The sequence below is a fragment of the Chionomys nivalis genome, chromosome X, assembly GCF_950005125.1.
Source record: "Chionomys nivalis chromosome X, mChiNiv1.1, whole genome shotgun sequence".
Taxonomy (NCBI): domain Eukaryota; kingdom Metazoa; phylum Chordata; class Mammalia; order Rodentia; family Cricetidae; genus Chionomys; species Chionomys nivalis.
The window spans coordinates 97,523,685-97,533,730 of NC_080112.1; the positions used below are offsets into that span (position 1 = coordinate 97,523,685).

The window sequence follows — 10,046 nt, forward strand, 5'->3', positions numbered from 1 at the left end:
CAGATGGCTTTTCTTAGTTGGAGTTAGCACAGTCTAGAGAGGCATATTACAGGCATTTCCATTATGTCCACAAAAAAAAAGCTTTAAGATACCTCTCCATCATGATGACAAATGATAGGGTTGTTGTGACAGTAAGGAGGGACAAAATGATTCAAGTTACCCAGTTGAGTGGCATTGTATTATAAGCACCCAACAAGTGTCATAAAGCACTAGCTTCTATAAAGCAGAGTCAAAAAATGATAGAAAAGGGCACTTTAAGTCGGCCATTTGTTCCCTAGATCAATGAATCCTCAAAGGACACTTATACTGACACCAGTGACAAGGAGAACATCCCTCCCAAACAAAAGATGCACTCATGACAGTCTCAGAATCTTAGCTTATACTTTTAGTGAGAGAATGCTGAGATTTTTGAAATGCCATTTTCTTCTCGGAAAGCAGAGTAGAGTCTGAGCAACTATAAAAAGGATGTTGAACCCTTTGGGCATCTGCAAAAATACTAATAATTGACAATATAGTACTAATACCTTTTTCGGTTCTTGATGTTGTATGTTACGGTGTAGAAACTGAACTCAGGGCACTGAACATTCTAGGTAAGCCCTGTACCTTTGAGTTGAGTCCTCAGGCCAATAATAGCCTCAGTTTGATAGAGATTTGTCTGCGTCTTTTAAAGTTTTTTTTTTTTTTTTTTTCAGAATAACCCTGTTTGGGCATTCATTCAACATTACCATGAAACAATTAAGGTGGGTGTTGTGATGGTAATTTCATAGACTGGAAAATTTTGTTCACCTGGTTGGCTAGGTGAGATTACTCATCAAATGTCAAAGATGAGATCAAAACCCTTCCTTCGATTTACCAGTCTATTATTCTCCCTAAAAGTGCCAAATGAACCAGCTCTGTTTTAGCATCAGTGACATCCATGGCTGAGGTCAGTAGCACATAGAGGAAAACAGGACTTAGTCAAATGCATTTCCTAGCATGGTTCTCATACATGGCAGATTTCTTCACCTTTGTTAGAGATATCTGCCTGGAATTTGAACCACAGCTAGGAATTTCAGATTTTCACCCTTTTCAGTACTTCTTCCCATTATATCAGATTTCAACAGGTTCCTGACAAACAGAAATTTATTCTTTCCTTTTCTTAAAAAAAATTATTGATACAAACTAAGTCCCAGTGGCAGGAACAGAATAGTGTATGTGCCTCCTATGAATTCAGAGTAATTCTACAATAGACAAACCTATACATATGCTATGGGCAAATGCTCCACAAGGAGGGAATTTAGACTCCTGGAAAGAGCCAAATATCAGAACATTTCCTCAAGGTGGAGCCTTGAACAGTCACTCTCCCTTTTAATAATGCAATGTATCACTTTTGTATTGCAAAAACTTGTACACTATGGAAGGAAAAAAAAAGAAACGCAATAATAACGTGGGATTGTGAGGAGCTGAGATTTACCAACTGGGAAAATGCAGCTATGAAGTGAACAAGCAGGGAAGGGGAAGAAGTACTGCTTCAGGGTGTTGGCTTGTTGGTTTGCTTGTGTCCCCTAACAAATGACTTCTTCTCTCAACAATGATGCTGTTGAGACTGATTCGTTCCTCTGAACTGATTTCCTCCTAAATCTAGTTCTGGAATCAGAACAAGGCAGTCTTTATCCTCTGACACCAACCCAAGCTATGTGCTATCTAACCTTGATATAAGAGAGTGTGAGATGGCAAATACACACACACACACACACACACACACACACACACACACACACACACACACACATATATATATATATATATATATATATATATATATATATATATATATATGTCCCTAGTCACTCTGCTCCTGGTGAGAATGCTGACACATTTGACTCCAAAGATGAACTCAGTCCAAAATCTGTTTTCTACTTTACACTTTTCTGTGAGGTGGCTTCATTTTGAAGAACTAGTTTGGAAAAGGCCATGTTGTTTTCACACCCTAGAACTTTGCCACATCTAGCAACATTTAACATAACATAGCCAGAAAGGCCTATCATAGATATCATATATGCTAAATAATTCAAATAGTGAAATGGAGAGATGACATACAATTACAGAGTACCCACTCTTTAACTCAACTAGAACTGTGGAGATTGAAGTCCCAGGTGAATGTGTATTGTCGACATGAGCATGGCCATGTCAAGTGCTCCAATGCCTCCCACCTATGAGAATTTCAAATCCTTCTCCAAGACAGGCTCAACAGAACTGTAGCACTTTCCCCAGCCCAAGTAGGAACGACGACAAACTGTTGATCTTTAACTAAAACCTTTGTGTACAGAAAGTAGCAACTGCAGCTGCATCTTCCTGAATGCTGACAGTGTATGCAGAAACTACCAAATGCAGCCTGGCCCTCTGTGACGTCAGCCTGAGACTGCTTCCCCACAGAGAACTCCTATGGAGATTACCTAACCTGCCTCCTCCTCCTTCCTACTGTATATAATAAACCTGCAGCCTCTTTTAGCGCCATCTGCTCGCGGCGCCGCCTCCCGCTCCTCCCGCCGCCGTCGCCGCCGCCGCCCTGAGTCACTGCCTGCGCCGCTCCGGCCGCCCGGCTCCGCGTCCGAGCCTCCTGGAACGATATTTGGAGTTCTTACAAGATGGCAGACATTGACAACAAAGAACAGTCTGAACTTGATCAAGACTTGGATGACGTTGAAGAAGTAGAAGAAGAAGAAACTGGTGAAGAAACAAAAATCAAAGCGCGTCAGCTGACTGTTCAGATGATGCAAAATCCTCAGATTCTTGCAGCCCTTCAGGAAAGACTGGATGGTCTGGTAGACACACCAACAGGATACATTGAAAGCTTGCCTAAAGTAGTCAAGAGACGAGTGAACGCTCTCAAGAATCTTCAGGTTAAATGTGCACAGATAGAAGCCAAGTTCTATGAGGAAGTTCATGATCTCGAAAGGAAGTATGCTGTTCTCTATCAGCCTTTATTTGATAAGCGATTTGAGATCATTAATGCAATTTATGAGCCTACAGAAGAAGAATGCGAGTGGAAAGCGGATGAGGAGGAAGAAGTTTCGGAGGAACTGAAAGAAAAGGTCAAGATTGAAGATGAGAAAAAGGATGAAGAAAAAGAAGACCCTAAAGGGATTCCAGAATTTTGGTTGACAGTTTTTAAGAATGTTGATTTGCTCAGTGATATGGTTCAGGAGCATGATGAGCCTATTCTGAAGCACTTGAAAGATATTAAAGTGAAGTTCTCAGATGCTGGCCAACCCATGAGTTTTATCTTAGAATTTCACTTTGAACCCAATGAATATTTCACAAATGAAGTGTTAACAAAGACTTACAGGATGAGGTCAGAACCGGATGATTCTGATCCCTTTTCTTTTGATGGACCAGAAATTATGGGCTGTACAGGGTGCCAGATAGATTGGAAAAAAGGAAAAAATATTACTTTGAAAACCATTAAAAAGAAGCAGAAACACAAGGGACGTGGGACAGTTCGTACTGTGACTAAAACAGTATCCAACGATTCTTTCTTTAATTTTTTTACCCCTCCTGAAGTTCCTGAGAATGGAGATCTGGATGATGATTCGGAGGCTATACTGGCTGCAGACTTTGAAATTGGTCACTTTTTACGGGAGCGGATAATCCCGAGATCAGTGCTGTACTTTACTGGGGAGGCTATTGAGGATGATGACGATGATTATGATGAAGAAGGTGAAGAAGCTGATGAGGAAGGGGAAGAAGAAGGAGATGAGGAAAATGACCCTGACTATGACCCAAAGAAGGATCAGAACCCCGCAGAGTGCAAGCAGCAGTGAAGCAGAAGGCCTGGCCTTGAGGACGGCCTGCCCTGTAATAGCCTAAGCTCGACTCAGTTACTCACAGCCTTATGGTTTTGTATTTTCTTGGTAGAATCAGTAAGTTTTTAAAGGAAAGGAAATTGATATTTTAAAGATCAATTTGTTCTGCCTAGACTCCTTACTATAGTTCTGTCAGATATGTTGAATGCACATAAATCCTCTCTATTGCATGTTCATTTATTGCTGCAGCTTGGTTCTTCCGGAATATTTTCATCATGTAGCTATTGTAATACAATTACGAAAATCAACTGTTGAGCTCATTTGGTTTAGCTGCTGCCTTCCTAAAGAACCAAAGTTGGTTTCAGCTGGTAGAAGAACAAGTTGAAGTCTGCCTGCATCCACTCATGCTTCCGTAGTGTTGCTAGGGGATGCGGTGACTGACATGTTGGAGAAAGGAAAATTGTGGTTAAGAATTTCCAGTATCGAGAGGGAGGGGGAATGGTGTGGGGGGAGGAGAAGAGGAGTGGGGATAGGGGGAGGGGAGTGGGGGGAGGGGGCAATATTTGGGAGGAGGGGAGGGAAATGGGAAACGGGGAGCAGGTGGAAATTTTAATTAAAAAAGAATAAAAAAATAAATAAAAGAAAAAAAAAAAAAAAAAAAAAAAAAAAAAAAAAAAAAAAGAATTTCCAGTAAGATCAAACCTAATAACTGAGGTTATTAAGGGAGTTTTATATTTTAGATGCTGAAACAGAAGTTGATTCATGGCTGTTAGTTAAGCAAGCTGAACAAATGCTAGGTGTTGTTTTTTCTTGTTTTGTTTTGTTTTTTTTCCCAGAACTTAATCTAATAGTATTTAAATGTACTTTGAAGACCTCTATTAATGAAGTATCTTTTCTTTGCGGTAGGGACTACCTTCTGCTTTCCTGGAAAGGATGGACTCACATCATTTGAACCTATTTTGAATTTTTCTCTTGTTTGTTTGCCTAATTTTGTTTTTATAGCCTAAAATAAAAATGTCACACAGTTTGAGCTGTTGCAGGATGATGTCTCAGTTTGTGCTGATTGAGGCTTGCAGAGGGTTAGCTTGAGTTCAGGGATGCCTAGTTTTCCATGTCGACCAACTTCGGAGGAGGGAATACATACACATGTGCTTTGGAAACTAACAAGTGTTGTACCATACTTTTTTTAAACAAAGGTTAAATTCTATTTGTTAGAACTAAGTATCTTTGTGACTGTTTATTTGAATACTCAGTGCTCAAGGATAAGTAGTGTGTCACTTAGCCATGCTTCTGTTTACTGTGGAGAATTGAGAATGGGTGGTACTATTGATTTAACTACCTCACAGATATGTTAAGGCATATTGGGGTAATTCTCACATCTTCTCAATCTTACTGAATGCTCAAAAGAATCAGGCCTCTGTACCACAAGTGTGATGGTCAACATTCTAGTCACACCGAGCTTGAATTGTTAAACTGGAGAATGTGTATCTCCTACTCTGGTGGGAATGGATGAAATAGTACATGACTTGAAGAGATTCAAGGATTTCTGTCTTTTTATTTAGTGCCCCTCCTTTGAGTGTTTCAAGTGACCACGTGTAATAAATCCCAAAGTGGTGATGAGGCCATTGCAGGGGGTGATGACATTAAACTTTAGATGCTAAGAGCCACGTTTAAAATACCTCAGGCTAATTACTGTTCATTTTGGGGAAAGGGGCTCTGCCTCCCAGGGTGTGATAATTGGGCTGTGCTTGGAGGACAGTCTTTCGTGTCATTCCTGCTGTTAATCAAATTGACATCGAGTTTTTTTTCCCTTTTGTGGAGAGCTGATATTCTCTTTGTGAAATTTCAGTATTAAGGTCTTAGGATATGAACACATTCTATAACTAACCTCTTCCTGAGATTTTTAACTACTGGAAATCCTTAACCAATTACATTATTTCCTTTATTTTGAAAATGATTTGGTTGCTATCTATTAGATTGTTTGTGCTATTTTCTGTAATCATAGTTCATCTAAACACAGCTTATTTTCTTGAACATTAAAGTTTGTAATCTAAAGATAGAATCCTGTTTTCGGTGAACTTAAAGAGCTAGCACAGTCTTTTCCTTACTTAGGAAGTAGCTGTTGCCAAAGTGAACAGGTAGCTGCTTCTTGTTGTATGATCGGAATGTGCTTTGGACATGGGGGTCAGTGTTCATTATGACATTTTGTCAGTCCCCAAGTGGTTCTATTCCATTCTAGAAGTCTGAAATATGTAATTTGAAATCCTTAATAAAATTGGATCTAATTTTATAAAAAAAAAAAAAAAAAAAAAAACCTGCAGCACTTCCAGGCTCATCTCCCTCAGATGGCAAGACCCACCCAAGCCCAGCTTTTCTCTATGTGTGTTTTCCACTTCTTCTTTCCCTGTCACCCCACTTAGGTCAGTTCCTAAGGCATGCAGGTCACCGAGTGGAAGCTTCTCACTTTACTACTGTTTTGAAATGTAAGGGGAAATAGGAATTCAGTCTTCTCGCTGGGGAAATCTTTAGCATGTAACACTTCCACAATCACTTCCTCCCTTATGAGACAACTGCTTACAAATAAACATGTATTTATGAAAACATAAAATTTTGATATTAAGGACAGCGTAAATCCCTCTACACACTTCAAAACATACTTTATGCTTTTCAAAGCTGTTCTTCCAGTAAACTTGCCTATTTCCATAATATCATGTACCAAAATCTCTATCCCCGAGGTGCAAGCTTCCAAATATTCATCATAATATGAACCCTATCACATATGCTTCTCCCAGAGGAGTGACTATTGCATAGAAAGGCAAGTAAATGAGTTAGCTGTGGAGATAGGAGCACTGCTTATCTAATTAACCACAGTGCTGGGTGAAGAGGAACGGGAGAGCGGCAGCAACAGGAGAATGCTGAAATCCACTCTCAAAAGCCACTATGTTGTCATTGCAAGATGTTTACTTAATGATCCTTCCATCCTTGGAAATCTAGTACCACTTTCACATGTGTGAATCCCACTCCACAGCTCCTGGATTTCTGTAATTGTGCTGTTTACTTTCGTGGTATCTCCTGCACAGAATTCTAAAATAAAATAATAACAATATTCATGCTACCTGAAATTTGGGCAGAAAATACTTAGCTCTCCTTATGCTTTTTTTTTTAATCTTGGGAAAAATTCAATGCATTAAGGCTTGGTAGGGCTTTCCAAAATATACTGGCCCTGGCACACATGAATAGTCAATGCCAGATAGTTCAGTAGGAATTGTACAAACTCTGAGATGGCTTCCTGCACCGAAAATGAGGTGCAGGTTGAAAGCAAATCCCTATGTTGTTGATTAGTGATAACAGGAGTGTGGATAAGAAACTGAAGTTTGAAACTGCAGATTTATTTTAGTATTACAGCAGTGTCATTATTCCATGAGGTGTTCATCATTAGTCACCGACCAACCCTGTGTATCCTATCCTTATAATATGCTAGTTGAAGAAGGTGATTAATATCTGTGTTCTTGGAAATCCAAATATAGCCTATAACTTTCTTTGTTATTTAATTCATCAGACTTGCATGGGTATAATACATATTGTCACTAAGATGTTCTGATTAGAAAAAAAAAATCTGTAATTTCTACTATCCAACTGTAGCACTCATCCAAACTTCAGTTATAGAATGTAAACAACAAGTAATTAGCTTCTGTAGGTTTGGTCTTGCAAATTTCAATTATTTCACAAAATACATCATCAGTGACAAACATATATGCTGGATAGTCTCCAAAGAAGTGCACAGAATTGCCTCATTTTCTTGTGTCTTCAATACAATAATTTATTTGACAATTATTTCCTATGCACACAAGATATTTTAGGACCTATGCTACCTGTTCATGATATAATGTTAAAGAGTTAGCACATGTACCCTCCCCTAAAGTTGGAGTGTAGAGACAAAAGAGCAGATTCTGAACTTTTTGGTATGCTATGAAAAAAACGTATTATGAATGTTACTCCCAACCTGAAATATGAACAACAAAAATCAAGCATAACTATGAAAATATTGTCTGAATTACCTATAAAGCCCACATGTGATCCTAATGATTAGGGCCACAGTATTCTTTGACGGCCACTCACTTTGGGACCTCAGCACTCCAGGAAAAAAATATGAAGTGTAAAATATGAGTTAAAAACCCTGAACTTTCAACAGCCCACACAGTTAATGGAATAATAAACTCAACTTTCAGTAAACTATGACCAAAAAATAATACAATACTAATTTAGTGATAGCTACTTAGAGTCTTGACTCAGATATTTATTAAAGCAAAACTCAAAAAAAAATGGAATCAAAATTTAAATGTCCCTAATAGTACTAAAAAACAATTCAGGAAAGTTTTTCTCATGAGTTGGAGATATCATTTAAATGAATCAAAATGAAGATTAAATGATCTGATTACCACAACTAGGACCCAAATCATCAATTATATTCCAATAACTGCAAAGATTATTGTTTTAAAATCGATCCCCTACTTTTTCTTCACTTTTTGTTATTTATTTTTGAGACGATAATTTAATTACAAAATTTCTTCCTTCCTTTTTCCCCCTCCAAACCCACCCAAATACCCCTCCCCACTCTTCTTCAAATTCATGTCTTCCTTATTCATCTACTGTTATTGCATGCATATATGTATTTATATACTATACATTTGTAAATATAACCTATTGAGTCCATGTAATGTTCCTTTTCCAGTTGACTTATTTTCTAAGTGATTTGCTTTTTCCTACCACACTATTAAAAATGGCTTAAGTAATATTCTGATAGAGATAAAATACCATAATGCTATTTATATTGTGCTGTTAGTCAATAAAATGTGTATTGTCTACACTGCAGCTATTAAGAATAATTTCCTCACAGCACCTTACACAATGGTTGTCTTTCCAATCGTGGAGCCTAACTGCTGTTCAATATCACATCTATCCTGTTGTCGCCTATACACTAGAGGAGAGAAAGAAAGAATATCTGCCAGTTCTTGAGAGCACCTGTATCAGTAAAGGGACCCAATAGTTACTGTTTTTCCAGTCTTCAAAGATTCCCAGTTTTTAAAATATGATGAAGCAATCATTAGCAGACTTGGTTCCTAGTTCTAGCTGCCACCCTTCTGGTATCAAGGGTTTCCTTATGAATCATATTGCTCTTTCCTAAGAGTGTTGATCTCAAATGTTGCTTCTATTATTCTAGAAGTCTATATTTTTAACATTGTTTATAATATATACCAGGAATAATTTCAAAACAGTATTGTCAACATATGTTTTAATAAAACCTTGGCAAGTATTGCATGATAAGCAGGTTCCTCCGTAACTGAGCATAGTGTCTTAAAAGCCTAGGCTCTGGAGCCAAACTGCTTTGGCTGAAACTTCAGCTCAGTACTGTATTAGTTGTGTGATCCTAAGCCAATTATGTTATGTTTCAGTGCCTTGGTTTTCTACTCTGTAAAGAACAGGGATATTGATAATCTTCCCAGGGATGTTTTGAGGATTAAGCATGTGGATTCATATGAGAACTTGAAAGAATTCAGTAAGCAAAGGATTCAGTGAGTAAAATTTATTAATATTGCTGCAATCGTCAACATTATTTAATGTGTCTGAAAAATTTAGGAAAAATTTAACCCCCAAATTCAGAAATAATCTATAATGCAGGAAGTAATAGTCTTTGAATTTACTCAACTTCACAATTCTTTTCCTCATTCCCCAGTTTTTCCTTATGGTCTTTTGTTGAGGCAAATAGACCTTGGGAAACCCACTCTAAACTAGGGGCTAAGGGACATGGAATCTACCTTGTCTTCTCTACTAATTAGGTATGTGACTTTGGGGAAACATCACACAATATTTCTGCTCCCAAATCACTCACTGAAATAAGACCCTTGAGGAACATAACTGACAAAACTTCGTTATGCTGAAAATTCAAAACTTCTGCATGGTAAACACTTTTTGAAGACCGTGGGGGCTGATCAAACTGCCCCTACTTGATAGATAATATAAACGTTTTTATCTTCTATGCAAGACTTTTAGCAACACTAAATCAGTAGCAGGTTAACCTCTGCTGAGAAGCCATGGAAAATTAAAAATAAGAAAGAATCCTGAGGAAAAACCCACAGTCAGCAGCTAGAAACTTCTTAAAAGTAGACATGGGGCTCTTAGAGATCAAAGGTCCTTAAATGAGATTTTTGTCCCTCTATTTTCCTTTAGAGAGAAAAAATTAAGTTGCAAAGGGAAAATAAC

General features: G+C 38.0%; 1 protein-coding gene across 1 annotated transcript; it reads left to right on the plus strand.

Moving 5' to 3' along the window:
* Positions 1 to 2,488: 2,488 nt before the first annotated feature.
* On the plus strand, positions 2,489 to 4,820 carry LOC130868128 (nucleosome assembly protein 1-like 1). Its single transcript, XM_057760375.1, has 2 exons — positions 2,489 to 3,837; positions 4,692 to 4,820. Exon 1 carries the CDS (start codon positions 2,628 to 2,630, stop codon positions 3,801 to 3,803), a length of 1,176 nt encoding a protein of 391 aa, XP_057616358.1. The 5' UTR covers positions 2,489 to 2,627; the 3' UTR covers positions 3,804 to 3,837; positions 4,692 to 4,820.
* The last annotated feature ends 5,226 nt before the right edge of the window (positions 4,821 to 10,046 follow it).